This window comes from Dipodomys spectabilis, unplaced genomic scaffold (genome assembly GCF_019054845.1).
Source record: "Dipodomys spectabilis isolate Male_0828 unplaced genomic scaffold, ASM1905484v1 ptg000178l, whole genome shotgun sequence".
NCBI classification, from domain to species: Eukaryota; Metazoa; Chordata; class Mammalia; order Rodentia; family Heteromyidae; genus Dipodomys; species Dipodomys spectabilis.
In genome coordinates this window covers 9,893,965-9,913,949 of record NW_024870855.1, presented here as the reverse complement: position 1 = coordinate 9,913,949, position 19,985 = coordinate 9,893,965, and the positions used below count along the sequence as shown (strand labels likewise).

Genomic DNA, 19,985 nt, shown 5'->3' with positions numbered 1-19,985 from the left:
CATTATCAAGGCAGAAGAGAACCATGGGGCTGCATGGTTGATTTTAAACCATCTTGCTGAGGTTCATAAATCTCTCCAAGTTTTAGAAGACAAAATACTGAAGCTCAATGGCTAAATGTTGTCTAGGCAGTGAAATCATCTGATCTTCCCAGCAAGCCAGAGCCTCCTCAAAACAAAGGTCTCAGGGGAATACGTAGGAAACTTCCCTTCCAAGAGAAGGTACTAGGGCCATGCTTGGCTAGAGGAAAATCAACTCAGAACACAGGAAGTCTTCTTTCTTTTCTCTTCAGGCCTTCCTTATTCTAAGTAGCCAAGTCATTAAAAAGCAACTCCATAGCAGGGTGCCAGTTGCTCACTCCTACAATCCTAACTATTCAGGAGGCTGAGATTTGAGAATCATAGTTTAGAGCTAGCCCTAGCAGGAAAGTCTGTGAGACTCTTATCTCTACTAAACTACCAGAGAAAGAAAAAGAAAAAGAGAAGAGAAGAGAAGAAAGGAAAAGAAGGGAAGGGAAGGGAAGGGAAGGGAAGGGAAGGGAAGGGAAGGGAAGGGAAGGGAAGGGAAGGGAGAAAGAAAAAGAAAGAAAGAGAGAGAGAAAGAGAGAGAAAGAAAGAGAGAGAGAAAAAAGAAAGAAAGAAAGAAAGGAAGGAAGGAAGGAAGGAAGGAAGGAGGGAGGGAGGGAGGGAGGGAGGGAGGGAGAGAGGGAGAGAGGGAGGGAGGACAGAAAGAAAGAAAGAAAGAAAGAAAGAAAGAAAGAAAGAAAGAAAGAAAGAAAGAAAGAAAGAAAGAAAGAAAGAAAGAAAGAAAGAAAGAAAGAGAGAGAGAGAGAAAGATAGAAAGAAAGAAAGAATGAAAGAAAGAAAGAAAGGAGGGAGGGAGGGAGGGAGGGAGGGAGGGAGGAAGGAAGGAAGGAAAGAAAGGAGGGAAAGGGAGGAAGGGAGGGAAGGAGGGAGGGAGGGAGGGAGGCAGGCAGGCAGGCAGGCAGGCAGGCGGGCTGGCTGGCTGGCTGGCTGGCTGGCTGGAAGTGGAGCTGTGGCTCAAGTGGTAGAATGCTAGCCTTGAGGGAAAAAAAACCTCAGGGACAGAGCCCAGGCTCTGAATTTAGGCCCCAGGACTAGCACAGAAAACAACAACAACAAAACAAAACAAAACAAAAAAACACTACAATATACTAGCATCAAGGGCTTCCATGTTCCATGGCATTTAGGAAATGGTGTTAGTTCTTGCAGCTACAATTTGTAAACTCAAATCCAAATGCACACATAACAAAGAGAACAGACATGGAGAGAGGGCTGGCAAGGAGAACAATATTTCTCCAAAGTACTCTGAACTTGGCATTGATCAGAAGCCAACTCAAGATCACAGAGAGAAGCACCTTTTGTCAGTGCTTTTCCTAATTATTTTTGTCGAGATAAAGCTCCATTTAAAACATAGAGGCCAGCACAAATCTGGGGCTGTCAGGATGCTGAATACGGTCCAGCTAATGAATAAAAAGTGAACCTTACCCAAAAACTGTAAGTAATTTTCTAGTGACTAATTTTCAAAGTCATATAAGAGACTTTTTTTGTAAGTGGCAAGGCAAAGGAAATGAGGAAACAGGAACAAGTTGCTTTTAAAAAATATATCCAATTTTTAAATTTAGTTTGCTTCCTGAGAATTAAAGTGGGTTTCTGAAAATTTCACTTCAGTAAAGACAAACCATTTTCATTAGAAAATGGAGCAGCTGCCATGCTCTCCCATCATTTGAAGAAACCCAGCTCTCAAGTGAAGTTTTTGACTTGACACATTCCCATCTCTGCCCATTCTTCTACCTGATTCCTTTGGAAAGAAGAGCCAGTCAAAAACGCCCCTCAGTAGTTGAATGGATCAAGAAAATGTGGTATATATACACAATGGAATTCTATCCCTCCATCAGAAAGAATGACATCGCCCCATTTGTTAGGGAAAGACTTGGAAAAAATTATATTAAGAAGTAAGCCAGCCCCAAAGAAACATAGGTCCCAAGGTTTCCCTTATTTGCAATAACTAGCATATGTCTGGGACAAGCAGAAAAGGTCAGAAAAGATGATGTTAAGCAAAATGAACCCAAAGATAGGGACACAAGTGGTTTTTTTCTTCCTTGCTAGTGTTTCTAACGTATTTATAAGGTACCATATGATTTTTTTTTTGTTGCTTTGTATGTCCCTCCCCCACGGTCTAACTTCTGTTTTCACTGTATTTGGTGTTGGTATAATTTGGGGAGGGAAGGGGAAAAAACAAATTGTTTAAATAGGGATACAGCTTGACCCCTTGCAACAATGAGATGTACAAGACGCTATGTCGAAAAACAAACTACAATTTACGCTGAGGAGGTGGGAGGGAAGGGATGGTAGGGGAAAAACAAAGGAGGAGGCAACAATGCTGGATAAGAAATGTACTCATTACCTTGCTCATGTAACTATAACCCCTTTGTACAGTATTTTCACAATAAAAAAAAAAACTGTAAAAAAAAAAAAAATAAAGAAAACTTGCCAGTCTGGCACAGACGTGAAGTGCCTTACATTCTTTCTGACGTCAATGTATACTCAAGAAAAATGCTAATTGTTATCATTAGGAATAAAGTTTATCTTAAATGAGGGGGGAAAACAAGTGGTTGACACCTGAAATCTTTCTTACACCAAGGCCATGAGTCAGCAGGAAGGACCCTACCTAAGACACCTGAACCAGACCCTCAGCCTCCTCAGTTCCTCATTAAGCCCATGAGTGCTGGACATCAGCTTCCTTTGCCTCTTTCCCTGTCGCTGAGCATGGGGTTGGGGATGGATAGTGAAGATGGCAGCTCGGCCAAGTTCTTGAGTTCTGAAGCCATGCGTAGCGCATCCGAAGACACTGTGTCCTTAGCAACAACACAGTTTCCCTTAACTCTGGGTTCTCATCCACACAACATTTTATGTTCTCTGCAGGGACAAAAGGTCACTTTCACCCAGAATGTTCAGAGCCCCACATTTATAGGCCTAGTTAAAACATACTCATGCACACACTCACCCCTATCTTTTAACATAACCCAAGGAAACAATGATAAAATAATCCTCAAAGCAGAGAATGGTACCTGTGAAAGGAGGGGGTGATGGGAGCCTAGGAAAGCAGTTTGCATTTACCTTCTTAATGAACGCCACCGAAAACGTGTCCCAAGACACGATGCCATGATCCATGAGCTCTACGAAGGCCGTCAACGTGAAGGACAGCATGTCCCCAAAGCTGTAAAACATGGGGGCGGGGGAACACAGAGTCGATGCTGGGCAGTGGGGAAAGTGCACAAGTGAGCCAGCTTTAGGAAGCAGACCTAGACCGCTGGACAAGCAGCTGGGCAGTCAGACCCACTCCACTGGACAGCAGCTGGGCAGAGTCAACAGCTCAAGTGCCAGGCTGGCAACAAACAGGACAGGAAGGGACAGGTGCTTGCCGCCAGCCAGGGAGCTGAGAAACACGGAGCAATTCACTTGCCGTCTCTGAGCCTCTGTGCTCTCAGCTAGGAAGTAAATAATGGCAAGTCTTTAGGTAGCACACTCAATAAAGTTGGTAGCATATCAGTATTCAGTAAGGAGCATCTCAGTCAGTGAAAGTTCCTAAATGCTCCCTTTATAAGCCAGAAGAATCAAGAGGGATAATCCAAAATGACTCAATTAGCATAACAGCCCTTAGGTAAGGATTCAGAGCCTCTGTATATAACTTTAACAAAAATGGCTAAGCATGATAAATAAGCATATTCACCTTGATGTTACAATGGCCAGCATCCTGTCCTGAGTTAATGGGTTTCAGGGACTATCTATGATGATTATATTATGATTCCATATACTGGGTTTGCTCATCCCATCATTCATTAGGGGGTCTGATATGTGGTTTATAGATTCAGAGCAATTAGGGGATGCTATGGTCTGTGTAAATCACAAAGTCCTGTGTGTTCAAGGTGCAGCTCTGGTGAGAGGCAATGGAAACTGTAGGAGGTGGGGCCTAGTAGGAAATCTTTAGGTCACTGGGGGTGCGTCCTTGCATAGGTCTTAGAATCACTCTTTTTATCTTTCTGGCCATGGAGTAAGGGCTTTCAGTCCATCATAATGAGCTGCCTCACACAAAGCAACAGGGCCAGCCCATCATAGGCTAACACCTCTAAAATGTGAGCCACAATAAATCACCTCTGGTGGTAAGTTAACCTAGTCATGTACTGACTATAGTAATGGAAAGTTGCCTATGACCAGAGGGTGGGGAGGCAGGGGAGGGGATGTTGAGGAGGAAGAAGAGCCATCTTTGTAAAATACTTTCCTCAGAGGTTCATCCTAGGTTCTTACAATTTCAAAAACATTCTTAGTCATTTATACATCTCAGAAATTTTCACTCTTATCATAAATTTTCATCATCATCATCATCATCATCGTCATCTATAGTAACTCCAAACTATCAAGAATCTCTCTACCAGCAGATAGAATTATAGGATTTCTATACTACATTATACAATAATACAGATTCCTACACTCAGTTTTTTTTGTTGTTGTTGGTCATGGGGCTTTAACTCTGGGCTTGGGCGCTGTCCCTCAGCTCTTCAGCTCAAGGCGAGCGCTCTACCACTTGAGCTACAGCGCCACTTCTGATTTTCTAGTGGTTTATTGGAGATAGGAGTCTCGTGGTCTTTCCTGCCCTGGCTGGCTTTGAACTGCAATCCTCAGATCTCAGCCTCCTGAGTAGCTAGGATTACAAGCATGAGCCACCGGCGCCCAGCAGTTACTTTTTTTAAAATGAAGCTGGACATTGTAATTTTTTTTTTGGGGGGGGTCTGGTCATGGGGCCTGAACCCTGGGCCTGGGCACTGTCCCTCAGCTCTACAGCTCAAGGTTAGCACTCTACCACTTGAGCCACAGTGCCACTTTCAGCTTTTTTCTTTTTGCTTATGTGGTAATGAGGAATCGAACACAGGGCCTCGGGCATGCAAGGCAAGCGCTGTACCACTGAGCCACCTTCCCAGCCCAGTCATTACAATTTTTAATCTAGAGGATCAGACATCCCATTATTGCTATATCACAAAGTCTGCTAACAGATTCAGATTTGGATTTAGGTTTGTATTTCTTTTAAAAAAATAGCTTCACAGTATTCCTTCCTGCTATTCTTCTACTCAACCCAGTCTCAAAATAAAATGATTTTTGAAATTCTGCTCTATTTCAAAGGTCGTGATACTGGCAGAAGCCCATCCAAGGGGAGATGACTCTCAGAGGAGGACCGTGATTCAGAGACCAGAGGGGAGGATACACACTGGACAGACATGGCTATGTGGTGATCTCTGGAGCCACACATAGGGGCCCCCACATCAAGCTCTAAGTGAATTCTCCAACACTACAGTCTCCCCATTCATGAGGATGATGATCATGGTGGTGAGGACAATAGTGATCTTCATTCAGAGAGAAGAAGACTGGAGAAAAAAATGAGCTAGCCTAGTCCTGGGATCAGGAACAGTATGTGGCAAGTGCTAAGTTAACAGCCATGTGCCTACCTGGGACCGCGGCATAACAGTAGCATTGTGGATGCAGGAAGCTCCTGGTTTTCAAACGTTTTGCCGTTAATGTGGAAAAAGTTGAGAGGGAGAAAACATACAAGGGAGAAAAGTACATGGAGAAGCCAGATAGAAAAACCAGATGGAAAAGCAGCCTATGTCTCTGGCTTCCTGCACACAGGCAGTCCCAATCGCACAGGGGGCCCTAGGTGGCACCAGAGGCCAGGCCTCAAAGACAAGCTCTCAACAGGAAACTAAAATGACGGAGAGAACAAATAACTAGACAGCAAGGTGGATGACGACTCAAAACAGTAGCAAGACAGGTTAAATAAAAGTTCCAGGATAATCCACTCTACAAAGGATGAGTTATTAGAGAACAAGTATTAGAGTGCAAAAATAACAGAAACTGCCTTAGGAAAAATAAGATAAATGCAATTAGTAAGATGCATGAATAGAAACTGGGCAGGAGTCAGGAAAAATAAGATAAATGCAATTAGTAAGATGTATGAATAGAAACTGGGCAGGAGTCAGTATTACAGTACTGTGAAAACATTATTACATAATAATGTATTAGTAGCAATAAATACTTTGTTAACTTATGCACGAAGAGAAAAACAATCACATAATAATGAATAGTTGGCATTTGCTCAAATCTGACTTATAGATTCGAAATGCTACAGGTTCTTCACATACCTGCCACAGACTCCACTCAGACCAAGATCTTTGCCTTGGTGTCAGCGGTTAAAGACAGCAGTTAGAGAACCAGGAGAGAACAGAAAGAAAAGGAATGAGCCCACAACTGGGCTCAAGCTGGTCTTCTGTTTTGTTTCATTGACAGCACTGGGGTTTGAGCACAGGGCTTTGCACTCATTCAGCTGGCGCTCCACCATTTGAGCCACATACCTAGCCCTTTATGCTATAGTCATGTTTCAAACAGGGTCTCACATTTATGCCCAGGCTGGCTTGGATGACAAACTTTCTGTTCATGTTTCCCATTGTACCTGGGATGACATCACCATACCCAGGTTTTCATTGGCTAAAAAGGAGTACAGAGAACTTTTTGACCACAGGAGCCCCCAAAAATCACAATCCTCCCGATTTCATCCTCTTGAGTAGCTCTGATTACAGACATGAGCTACTGTGCCTGGCTCAAATGCTTCTTGACATTCCCAGTTAGCCACCTGGCCTGGGAATACAAATAAACTTGTGTCCAGATATTAGTCTTCCGTAGCTACTTTAAGAGCAAATGTCTTCCCTCTAATTATCTGAAAGCAAATGTCTCTACTTCTTACCTACCTGCTCAATGAAAGGCTAATCTAAATGGCCAGAAGGAGCCCATCTGAGGACAATCAATCTGCCCTAAAGAAATCCAGTTTGTCTATAGACTCTCCAGGCAGGCTTTAAGGACCTTTGGGGGTAGGATGGAAAGTAGGAAGAACGTCATGTGTTTTCCAGATCTCCAAGTGGTGTTAGGGATCAGGATACCCACTCTATGGCTATCAAGGAAGTGAAACACTGTTTCAGAGATGGCAGGTAAGGCTCTCCATACTTATAGTGGTCCATTTCTGTGAGTGATTGACAAGTGGGAGAAAGGGTGTTTCATGTCACTCACCCACTGAGGAGGTCACAGGAAGTGACCTGGTCCACGCAGTTAACATGAGAGATAGACAGACGGGACATATTGACGATAGAAGACAGAGACAGAGAAAGAATTGATCCAAGATAGAAATGATAGAAAATAGATTTGTAGATGATAAAGGAGAGAAGTTACATAGATACGTAGATGATAGGTATACATAAATGATAACTAGAATTATATGACCTCCTATAAAATACATACATATGCATATAGGACACAAAATACATTCAACATAAAAATATGTAAAATGTTCATATACTACATAATAAAATGCATAATACACATATGTGTGATAGAACATTATATAATACACTGTATGTAGTTCTCTATATTAAACATCTATTTCCCTGGAATAAGTTATGTTTTTCCTGAGGAAGAGCTTTTCAGACTTCAACTTCAAACCTTCAGCAACAAGAAAAGGATGGCATGTTCAAATATGGTTACATTTCAAAAGAAAGGCCCTTTTTCAAATAAGGTGGCTGGAAGAGCTGTCCTGGAACCCTCACATCGGGGTATCCATCTCCACTTCCAGAGAGGAGAGATTCAGACTCCCAGGAGAGAAGGCAGAAGCCAGCTTCCCACCTCCACACTCCATCTGTATAGGACACCATGCTTGGAAAGCACTATAAAAGAAAAGCAAGCGCTTGGCACATTCTGGAACATTTTTATTTACTGGGTTTATTTGTTTTTATTATGTGCTAGGCTAAAGACTTTTACAGTAGTGACTGCCACAAAGGGAAGCGTCTGCAAACTACATACCGGGCCACCGTCTCTGTCACAGCCAGCCGCACACCATGTGTGCTGCAATGACTCAATGAAATGTTTCTCAACTTACTAGGGATCATCTTCCTTCCAGAAAAATCCAGCCAGTCTCAAAACAAGCATCTAAATTTATGCTGCCAACTTTTTCAGAGCAGACTGCATCCCAATGTTTCCATGGAATGATGTACCCAATACAGACTAGAGAAAAGAAAGGAAAGGCAACTTTTAAAGCTATCCTACAGGCTCATGCCTGTAATCCTAGCTACTCACTAAGCTGAGATATGAGGATCATGGTTCAAAGCCAGCCCTGGCAGACAAATCTATGAGACTTTTATCCCCAATTAACAAGTAAAAAGCTAGAAATGAAGGTGTGCCGCAAGCGGTGACGTACTAGCTATGAGCAAGGAAGCTAAGCAACAGCATAAGGTCCTAAGTTCAAACTCAAGTAGCAACACAAAAGAAGGAGGAAGAGCAGATGGAAGAGGAGAATTATCAGGAGTGGAATCAGCACACAAGTGATCTAGAACAAATATTTTTCAATCTATGTATCAGTCTCAAATACTTTTTAGATGTAGTGCTTTTCCTTCTTTCTGAGTCATGATGAAAACCAAAGCCTTCAATCTCTGAACATCACATAAGCCACAAAAGAAGAAAGCTCGGCTTAAAGTCATATACAAAACTCTACCCAGAAGTGCTATAGGGGAAGGGAAGAGGGAGGAAGGCCTGTGTAATCATTTAGTGGTAACCAACAATAAATACTCTCTGCCACAAGGGAAAAAAAAACAAACAAACAAGGAAGTAGATTCATTTTTTTAAAAAACTGTTTACAAGAACATCGAACAAAAAGGAAAAAAGTAACTTACTCAAAATATGTAGATGCATAGTTATAAAGTAAGCCAGAGGACAGGTTTTAATTATGCAGACAGGAAAAAAGGAAATATTAAGATTATAAAATAATTTGATCATATATTCTTACCAAGGCTTCATAATCTTCTGCAATTTCTGGTATCGTCTGTAAAATTTAAAAACAACCATGAGGAACATGTTTAAAAGCAGTGATAGTCAATTCATACAAACAATGTATCTGGAAGAAAACTCAGGATTAGAACCAGGAGGGCCAAACTGCTCCTCAGCCACTCAGTGCATTTCAATACATCATTCAAAGGGATAAATGGGCATTAAATCATGATAGGAAGCAACAAAAACACAAGGAACAAACTAATTACTTACACCAGCCATCACATTTACTTACAAGTAGCTCTATTTGAACCAATATGGGTCCATGGTTGATGAGGAGAAACCCCCATGGGTAATAAGAAGTCCAAAGGAACAGGACTTAAAACAATGACTGAGTAGCTTTCTCTTGTAATATGCCAGCTGACTGTGTTGGTCTTGTAAGAGAAGGCCCTGCAGTTTGCTAAAATACCTGTTGTACTTATGTGCCACAAATAGGACATAGTGGAAGAGAAATAATCTGAACCCACAGGTACTAGTGAAAGTCTAGCCAAAGATATAATATGGGTCCAGTTATGAGAAAATGATACAAACCAGTAGGAAGATGTGTATGTTTCAATGGCAAAACTGCAGTATCTGTAACATACCCTCCTGGGTCATCAGATTCTAGTCCCACTGTCTTTGAGCTGTTTTACAATGTATAGGTAGGTAGATGGCAGGCAGGCAGGCAGGCAAGCAGACAGAAGATGGAAGGGAGGAAGGGAGGAAGGGGGAAAGGAAGGGAGGGAGGGAGGGAGGAAGGAAGGAAGGAAGGAAGGAAGGAAGGAAGGAAGGAAGGAAGGAAGGAAGGAAGGAAGGAAGGAAGGAAGGAAGGAAGGGAGGGAATTAAAAGAATGGATGGTGGATGGATGAACAGATGGATGGGCAAATAAATGATGGATAGGCAATGGAAAGAAGGAAAGGAAGGAAAGGAAGGAAGGAAGGAAGGAAGGAAGGAAGGAAGGAAGGAAGGAAGGAAGGAAGGAAGGAAGGAAGGAAGGAAGGAATCAATCCCTGGCTCCATCCATCCCCTCTAAAAGTGATTTAATTGGCTTCTGCCTGATGATAGAAAACCAGTTTGGCCTCCAATTGTAATTCACCTCCATCTTCTTTCCTCCATATATAACTTGTAGTCTTTTGATTTTTTTCTTCAAATGATTATAACTTCTGCTTAGTTCTCTCATTTCAAATAGCTAAATTCTTTTAACACATGTTCATATGTGTATCTGTATTTTCTCTGGAAATAATCTTTAACAAATTATCTTTTAATAAACCCAGTTGAAAGATGGTCTACTTGCCCGGCACCAATGGCTCATGCCTATAATCCTAGATACTCAGGAGGCTGAGATATGAGGAATATGGGCCAAAGCCACTCAGAAATGGCACTGTGGCTAAAGTGGAAAAGAGCTAGCCTTGAACAAAAAATTAAATAAAGTTCAAGGATAGCATCCAGGCCCTGAGTTCAAACCCCACAATTGTCACCAAATAGACAGACAGACAGACAGACAGACAAATAATCTACTAAACTGCTAACTTAGGGTCTTAAAAATATGTCCAAGTCATCCAAGAAAGAAACAACTATGAAAGCGTTTCAGACCGGGAGACTGAACTATTGGGGGGAGTTAGACCATAAGATGCACCCAGGACAACTTGTACAACTTGAGTGGGGACTAGAGGCATGCCTCAAGTGGTAGAACACCAGCCTGTGAGTGAAAACTTGAGTGGAATCTGCAGGTGAAAGACACCTTGCGATTCCCCACTCTGTTCCTGTGAATTTTCCTTAGGTTTGAAACTTCCGTTCCCACACATAATATCAAGCCAGGATTGCAAAGATATGCTCTGGCTTGAGACCAGAGCATGCATGGGGTTCTATGTGTTCATGTCCTCTGGAGACCAGTGCAGAGAGCAAACCACCTGACTGTGGGCAGGCAAGCCTAGGGAAAGAACGCTGAAACCAACACCCTCTCTAGTCATGCCCCACTCCTACCTCTTTCCAAGCCCCTACTATGGCAGTTTAATCTTGAGGGTGATTAGTGCTCAGTTGATAGCTGGGATTTTTCCCTAGTGGTAGGGAAACCTTCGGCCAGTTCCAACCAAGATGAAGCCACCTGCACAGCAGATCCTTGTGCATCCTTACCCTGACCTTTGCCCAACAAACGCCTATGCAGGGCTTCTTGTACATGCCCTGCATCTTAGACATGTGCTTAAAACTACGGGATGACAGCTGTGTGCATGCGCAGATCCCATCGACCAGTGTGGTGAGTCACTGTTGCTCATTTCCCTAAGATCAGCCCACTGTACATACAGAGAACTCCCGGACACTCTCCAAATCCTGGAAAGCTAAGCACATGTTTCCTCTTAAAGGAGCACAGAATACAAGCCTGCTTGCTATTTCCCTCAATGCTGTGTTTTCTGTATTACATTTTTCCTTGCTCTGCAACTTTTACTTATGTGTGTTTGTGTGCACCGCACACATGTGGGCATGTCCATGCAACATGTGTCATTCAATTCTTTGTTTTAGACACCAAGAATCACTCCGGGATTTTCACCTCTCCCCCTCCCCCAATAACATGTTTTCCCACATTCCCAAAAGCTACATGCTTGCTGTGACTTCAGAAAAAGTTCTGTTGTGGCATGTGTTCCCCTAAATAAAACCCTTTCTGTTCCCTCTCCCTCTCTCTGTCTCTTTCCAAGTACAGTTTATGTTTTTAAGAAAACAAAGAAATGTGAGCAGAAAATCTGCAGCTGGTAGAAAGGCTAAGGTTTCCCAGAGGTCAAAAATGTCTTGCTCCAGCCTGAGGAATGAATGCCACTGTTCCTCTTTCAACAGCAAAGGTTAGCCAGGGAGGGATTGCCCTATAAAGGGATTTTCTGGGGACTTCGACAAAGCCTGCCTAGGCTGGCCTCTTGGGCCTTTGTGATGGAAATTCCTGGCTGGGCCCCAGAGAGGCAGAGAGGGGCAACTCCAATCAGGACTACCCCATGCTTTACCCCTAGCATACTAGCACCCCAGCAGAGGGAGCTAGAAAGATGCTGCAACCTCACAGCTAGGGCAGAACACAGGACCACAGAAGCATCTTCTGGCTCAGTCTGGGGTTTGCTGGCGCTGGTCATGGCCTCTTTAAGAAATGCAACACCTGCCTGGTGAGTCAGGCTTTGCTGCTAAATAGTAGACAGAGCCACTTAACCCATCCTGGACCTCCCAGAACAGATGCATCCTCTGAGAAACAGTGATTTCCATGAAAACTGACAGTGGCTTGCAAAAAAGTGCCAACCAAAGCCAAGCCTACTGTCACACACATCTTGGGGTTCTCTCCCCCTCTCCATACCCCCCACCCCCCATCCCTCCCCCCTGTGCCAGGCCTAATTCAGGGTCAGAGATAAAATTTGATACTCAAAGAATATACACTTGGCTCCAATCTCATTCTCAAAGGTAAGGGCCAAGACACTTCAGGGCACACCAAGGTTCAATGCATGGGAATGAAGGTAGTTTTCACACATGTCTTTCACCTGGTGTGAAAGACAACTGGAATAATAAAAGTTTAATCTGAGACTCTTTTTAAAAATCAATATCAATAGAAATAAGCACTCGAAATAAGCACTAATATATACTGTCTTGTATTCTTTATATGTGTGTGGATGTGGTGTGTGTGTGTGTGTGTGTGTGTGTGTGTGTGTGTGTGTGTGTGTGTGTGTGTGTGTGTGTGTGTGTGTGTGTGTGTGTGTGTGTGTGTGTGTCTTAGGACTTGAACTCAGGGCCTGTACCATCCCTGAGCTTTTGTGCCCAGGGCTAGTTTTCTACCACTTGAGTCTCAGCTCCACTTCCAACTTTTTGATGGTAAACTGGAGATAAGTCTTATAGACTTTCCTGCCCAGGCTGGCTTTGAACTATGATCCTCAGATCCCAACCTCCTGAGTTACTAAGATTACAGGCATGTGCCACTCGCACCTGCCTAGCTTAATGTTTTTTGGTTTGTTTTTTAAGTTTTAAAATGTATATCCTTCTGAGTAAGCAATCCATTTTTCAAAATAATTCTACTAGTCACTAGGTTTTAGTTAAAACAGATTAGCGGGCTGGGAATGTGGCTCAGTGGTAGAGTGCTTGCCTAGCATGCATGAAGCCCTGGGCTCAATTCCTCAGTACCACATATACAGAAAAGGCTGGAAGTGGTAATGTGGCTTAAGGGGTAGAGTATTAGCCTTGAGCAAAAGAAGTTCAGGGACAGTGCCCAGGCCCCAATCCAAGCCCCATGACTGACAAAAAAAAAAAAAAAAAAGATAGTTATGGTACTGAAAAAGCAGATTAGAAAATATTTCAAAAAATAACAATATAAAATGTCCTATATTAAGGTAATGGCTAATTACAGTGTCTATATCCTTCAAATTTTTATACTGTAAATCCCTTGTATGTCAGTAAAGCTGTAAAGATACATAGCTGTGATCATATACAGGTGCAGTCACACACAGCTGTAAACCATCCACAGGTAATAAAAACAATGGAAGGAATATTTAATCACATAGAACTTTTGGTAGGTACAAAAAAATCAAGTTATAAAGGGAATGAAATTACAATTCTACTTTTGTACATCTTGTGTACATTTAAAGTCGTATAAAATTGGGTGCTCATAGCTATAATCCTAGCTACTCAAGAGGATGATAGTTGATGATCTCGGTTCCAAGTGGAGGTGTGACTTCAGTAACTAGAAAATGTTAGCCTTAGCCAAAAAGAAAAAAAAATCCAAGCCAGAGCACAAGGCCCTGAGTTTAAGCCCCATTATCAATACAAAAGTAAAATAAAATAGAAAATACACACACACAAACACACTCACACATACACACACACACACACACACACACACACACACACACACACACACACACACACACACACACACACACACACGACCTTACAGGTGGCTGTGGGGAGAGCACAGATGACAGAGAATTCCTGTGTTTGATGCTTCCTGTCTGTTTTCCTGAAGGAATGATGGTTTCTTTAAAAGGACTGTGAGCTCTTTGGAAACAGGGATTTTGCTTTTGCCAGTCTGGCTGCGGGGCTGACTCATTTTCCAGTGCTGTCATTTTCCTGACACAGAGCCAACTGGAAAGGGAACTAAGTGACTGCCCTTTGTTCTAGGAGACTTCCTTGCTCTGGGTCCCAGGGATGATAGACTGACTATTCAACAGTAGAAGGATTCAGAGGAAGCAGCCCAATTGTCTGTGTGTGGGAGCTCAGAAACCCACAGGGCTGTGCTAAAAGCCACACAAGAGCAGAGAGAGTCCCTATCTTGGCACTTGGGAGTTGCAGGGCCCATGTCTTCCCATTCAACTCAAATCAGATCAGATCAATTCCTTCTGAAACATCTTTGTATGATCATCTTTGTTTCCTCCTCAGCATCCCTAATTGTGCTGAGGTTGGAGCAATGGCCTTCCCCAGAATTCTCCTTGCTTTTCAAACCTCAGTGTCAATCAGAAACTAGGAATGGTGGGGTGCCCATAATCCTAGCTACTCAGGAGGCTGAGATCTAATGATCATGGTCCAAAGCCAGCCTTGACAGGAAATTCTCTGAGATCTCTCATCTCCAATTAACCACCAAAAAGCTGGCAGTGAAGCTGTGGCTCAAGTGGTAGAGCATTAGCACTTGGCAAAAAAGCTCAAGGACAGAGTCTAGATCCCAAGTTCTAGCCTCAATATCAAGAGAAAAAAAATAATAATGCAACTTGCAAATACCACAGGGATGGACATTTTCCAATTACTCCATTATGCATTGTGGCCTCTCTTGGTAACTGTAGAAAGATATGGAAACACACAGCCTTGAGTGAAGACAAGTAGGCAGGCAAGCAATCACTCAGTCTCATTATTACTAAAGGGAGGAAATCCTAGCTCTGTTTTCTCTGTGGTTCTGAAAACTTTTCCACAGACTGGGCAGCAGAGGGATTCTCTTCCTTCCCACATGGAAATCTGCATGCCCAGGGCCAGGAGTCCTCACTAAAGACCTCTCCAAATGCAAGAGTGATTTAGAATCTGTGCTTTCTGTTCCAAAGGGTTCTTGGCAATTAATTAAAGTCTTGCTATTTAATTTAACTGAGAAGCCAGGTTGCCTTATAAGAAAAAATATCTTTCATTCGGTCTCTCTTTTTTTTTTTTTCTTTAAATCTGAGCAAAAGTTCTGATAAATCGCTTTGGATCAAATGAGCCATCTCTGAGGACTGCAAAAGACAGGAAAGGGAACCTGAGGCTCAGCTCCTCCTTCCCCCATCTCCAAAGCAACTTGGCTTTGAACTTATATAAAACAGTGAAGGAAGAACTGAAGGAGACCCAGAGGTAAGACAATCCTTCCCAGGAATCGGGTGTGAACAATGTGAAACAGTAACACTTCCAAAGATCTGGCCTTGTGTCTGTCTGCCTGTCCCTGCAAAACACGACTGCATGCAGCCACTTGCAATGATAACTAATTAGGATGAACAGTTAAAATGTGAATGCCCATGATACCTCTGTCAGATGAAAAGGTTATTTGATTGCTGTGGTTGAAAGCAGGAATGTTGTATGTTAACACCGCACCTGAAGATGGCATGCAGACCCCAAAGCCCCATCCATACACATACCCATTGTTTTTGCTCTTAAAACAACAGTGGCAGTGCCACTTTAATGAGGGTAATGAATTGCCAACCTCTCTCTCTCTCTCTCTCTCTCTCTCTCTCTATCCAGAATGATACTGTCCTTGGACTCTGGAGCCTTCAAAGGATCAAATCTGGATACAGAGAGACACAAGGCTGCATGTACATACAAACACAGGAGAGGCCATGTGAGGAGGCAGGGAGAAGGTGGCCATCTTCCAAAGCCACATAGAGAGGCCCTCGAAGAAACAAAGCTTGACGACCCTTCAACCTTGAGCTTGCTCTTCCCACCTACAAATAATGAGATAAGCCCAATGTGTAAAGTGTTAGGACAGCCCTAACAGACTAACAGGAAGGGGAAATGAAGAAAAAAAAGTCATAGCTCACTGTCTTCCTGCCAGGCTCAGCCACAGCCCTGCATCCTGTCACAAACAAACATCTGCCCTCTGTATTTTCACATTATCACCGCAGTTACTATTGCCAGTCTGATAAAGTCAGAGTATTCATTCACACGACAACCTGGTACAGTGGCACATGCCTATAATCTCAGCTATAGGGAAGGTAGAGTTTAGAAAGATTTCAGATGGAAGCCAGGGCAGCCTGGCAAAAAATAGCAAGCCGGACGCCGGTGGCTCATGCCTATATTCCTAGCTACTCAGAAGGCTGAAATCTGAGGATCATGTTCATAGCCAGCCCAGGCAGGAAAGTCAGTGAGACTCTTATCTCCAATAAACCACTTAAAAACCAGAAGTGCCACTGTGGCTCAAGTGGTAGAGCGCTCGCCTTGAGCTGAAGAGCACAGGGACAATGCCCAAGCCCAAAGTTCAAGCCCCACAACAAAAAAAAATAAAATAAAATAGTGAGCAAGCTTCCAACTCAACAAATAAGCCAGGCATGGTGATACACATCTGCCATCCTGGCTACGTGGAAAACATAGGTACCACAGTCTGAGGCCAGCCGTAGGCACAAAAGCAAAAGAAATCTCTGAAAAATAACTAAAAAAAAAAAAAAAAGATGAGAGTGTGGCGGAAGTGGTAGAGTACTTGCCTAGCAAGCATGAGGCCTTGAGTTCAAACCCCAGTACTGCCAAAACTCTAAAAGAAGAAACAAAGTATTTATACAAGATCCTTGTGAATGGCTGTGAACAGTGAGTGCCTGTGGCACAACCCCTACAATCAGCAGCCAGCACTGCCCGGGGTAAGTAGACAGCCAGCAATTAAGTGAATAGACTCCTGCAGGTGCGCATTTGATTTCACTTAATACAATCACTGAGGTGGCAAGCCCCACATATTTCTGTCCCTTAGGTAGCAGTGCTGTCACCATGTGGCACACGCTGACTACAGGAGGTGGCAATGCGCAGTGACCCCAGGTTGAAGGTGAAGTGTTGGTGGTTGCAGAATCCTGTCCCTACTGCCCCCACTTCTGTCCCAGGCAGGAAGCAGTCTCTCCTTTCTCTGAACTCATTCTCACTGGGCTTACTTCCGGCTGTTTCCACTTCTAGTAACATCCAGACATAGTGTTTCTTTGTCCCACTGTCAGATGATGTGCTGACGAACTGCTACAATTAGTTTCAGTCATCATTCATTAGAACTCCAAATGGTGCTGGGTGCTGGATGCAGGTGGCTCACACCTGTAATCCTAGTTACTCAAGAAGCTGAGATCTGAGATTCAAAGTCATCCCAGGCAGGGAAATCCCTAAGACTCTTATCTCCAATTAACCACCAAAAAGCTGGAAGTAGAGCTATGCCTCAAGTAACCTTGAGAGAAAAAAAAAAAAAGCTTAAGGACTTCATATCTAAAATATACTTAGAACTCAAAAAATTAAATCCTCCAAAAACAAATCCTCAAAGAAACAACAGCCCCATTAATAAGTAGGCTAAAGACTTAAAGAGAGACTTCTCTGAAGAAGAAGAATGGCCAATAGACACATGAAGAAATGCTCAACTTCTCTGGCCATAAAAGAAATGCAAATCAAAACAACACTGAGATTCCACCTCATCCCAGAAAGAATGACTATAATCAAGAAATCTAATAACAACAGATGCTGGAAAGGATGTGGCCAAAAGGGAATGCGACTGCATTGTTGGTGGGAATGTAAATTTGTTCAACCACTTTGGAAAGCAATATGGAGGTTCCTCAAAAGACTCCACATAGGTCTGGGAAGGTGGCTCAGTGGTAGAGCACTTGCCTTGCATGCTCGAGGCCCTGGGTTCAATTCCTTAGCACCACATAAGAAAAAAGCCGGAAGTGGCGCTGTGGCTCAAGTGGTAGAGTGCTAGCCTTGGGCATTTACCCAAATGATCACCAACAAGGCCATACTAAAGCTACCAGCACAACTTTGTTTATCGCAGCATTATTTACCATAGCTAAGATATGGAACCAACCCAGATGCCCCTCAGTAGATGAGTGGATCAAAAAATGTGATATATATATATATGTATATATATAACATATATACATATATTATATATATATATGTATATATATATATATGTATATATATATATAAAATGGAATTCTGTGCTTCCATCAGAAAGAATGGCATTGCCCCCATTTGTTAGGAAATAGAAAGACTTGGGGAAAAAATCCTATTAAATGAAGTAAGCCAGACCCAAAGAAATATAGGACCCAAGGTTTCCCTCATTTACAATAATTAGTATACATCTAGGAAAGCTAGGTACATATGACCATATAAGATGATGCTAAGTGAAATGAACCCCAAGATATGGACACACGAGGTCTGTCTTTGTTGTTGCTTTTATGTACTAGGTCTTTCTTTGTTGTTGTTGTTTTTAATGTATTGGTGATTTTTTTGGTTTCCTCTGTATGTTCTTCTCCCTATGGTATATCCCTTGTTGTCACTGCACTTGATTTTGGTACCCTGCATCTTATATATACGTTTATCTAATTTGGGGAGGGGATGGGAATAACAAAACACTGAAACAAGGACACAGGATGACCCATTGCAACAATGATACTCACAAGACAACTTTGGTGGAGGGGGGGCGGTGAGGGAGGAGGGGAAGAAAGGGATATTGGGAGAACAACAAAGGAGGAAGTAACAATGCTTGACAAGAAATGTACTCATTACCTTACTCATGTAACTGTAACCCCTCTGTACAGCTTCTTTATAATAAAATAAAAAATTTTTTAAAGAAGCTTAAAAACAGTGCCCATGCCCTGAGTTCAAGTCCCAGGATTGGCACACACAAATCCCAATGGCAATGTCTACCACTGGCCTTCTCCAGATAGTCAGTGGTCTTGGATTTCATTTTAGAGACTTCTCTACTTGTCTGTGAAGACAGACTCCAGATTCCAAATTCCACGGAACATTCTCAGATGGGAAAGAGTTCCACTGTTGTAAAATGTGTCATCTTTGAATGAGAAAAATAAAACTGCAATTTAAATCTGCCCAGTGGTAGGATGGGGAGAGAGGGACATGAGAGAATGCATTATGCAAGTTATTCATTCTTTGTGTCCCTGGAGTGCTGAACAGAGATGTAAAGGACCCACGCTGAGATTTACCCTTTTCTAATACAGATCTACGGAGAACCCTCCCATCATGACTTCACTGTTAGAAAGTCATTAACTATTTCTGCAGTCTCACCTACTGATTGTATGCTCTCCATACCACCCCGGCCTTCAGTGGCCAGGGCCCCCACACAAGCCACAGCTGCATCCTCGGGCCCACCTGCCTCCTTATTGCCCACTCACACCAGAGAACCAGAGCTGTCATGAGAAGGTGGGCTCCCCTACCACAAATGCCAGTCCCTTCCTTGAGCACAAAGGAACTTGCTCCCTCCACTCCCTAGCCACTGTCCCCTCCCAGGGAGGCCCACGTGTCCAGTCTTTTGCCTTCAGTTCCTCAACACTGGCCAACTGGGTTCTGCTCATAAAACAGTCTCCATCCATGTTTGCAAGGCATGACCCTTATCTTTGACAATTTTTCCACTTCCTACTCCTTACTATAAAGTTAGGTACTCTATAAATGCTTACTGTGTTTAAGTTTAAACCATACTATGCATTTTAATCCTTAAAGTGTGTTTTGCCTTATTTTTATGTGTATGCTCTTCCTGGGGTTTGAACTCAGGGCCTGGGCACTATATTCCTGAGCCTTTTTGCTCAAGGCTAGTACTGTATCACTTTTACAGCTCCATTTGGGGGGGGGGGGAGGTTTGGGTGGTTAACTAGAAATAAGAGTCTCAGAGACTTTTCTTCCTGGTTGAACTTTGAATCATGATGCTCAGATCTCAGCTGCCTAAGTAGCTAGGCTATGCCTATACACATGAGCCATTGGTGCCTGGCCCATTTTCTTTTTCCAAAAATTATTCCAGGGATGGTATCTTGATCTAGGCAAGACTCTGTTCTTCAAAACTGAGAAACGTAGGGGTAAGGAATGCAAGAAACAGCTGGACACCAGTGTACATGCCAGTGTACCTGCCTGTGTGGACACC

The 19,985-nt window shown here is 42.9% G+C and overlaps 1 protein-coding gene across 2 annotated transcripts in view; it reads right to left on the bottom strand.

Annotated features, from left to right (window-relative positions):
• Positions 1-19,985, bottom strand: part of Elmo1 (engulfment and cell motility 1) — a 447,896-nt gene that overhangs the window by 291,927 nt on the left and 135,984 nt on the right. For both annotated transcript variants that reach the window (XM_042695082.1, XM_042695081.1), the window contains exons 8-9: positions 8,897-8,932; positions 3,139-3,238 (exon numbers count right to left, since the gene is read on the bottom strand). In XM_042695082.1, the coding sequence (XP_042551016.1) occupies positions 3,139-3,238; positions 8,897-8,932 (136 nt within the window). The remainder of the gene's footprint in view (positions 1-3,138; positions 3,239-8,896; positions 8,933-19,985) is intronic.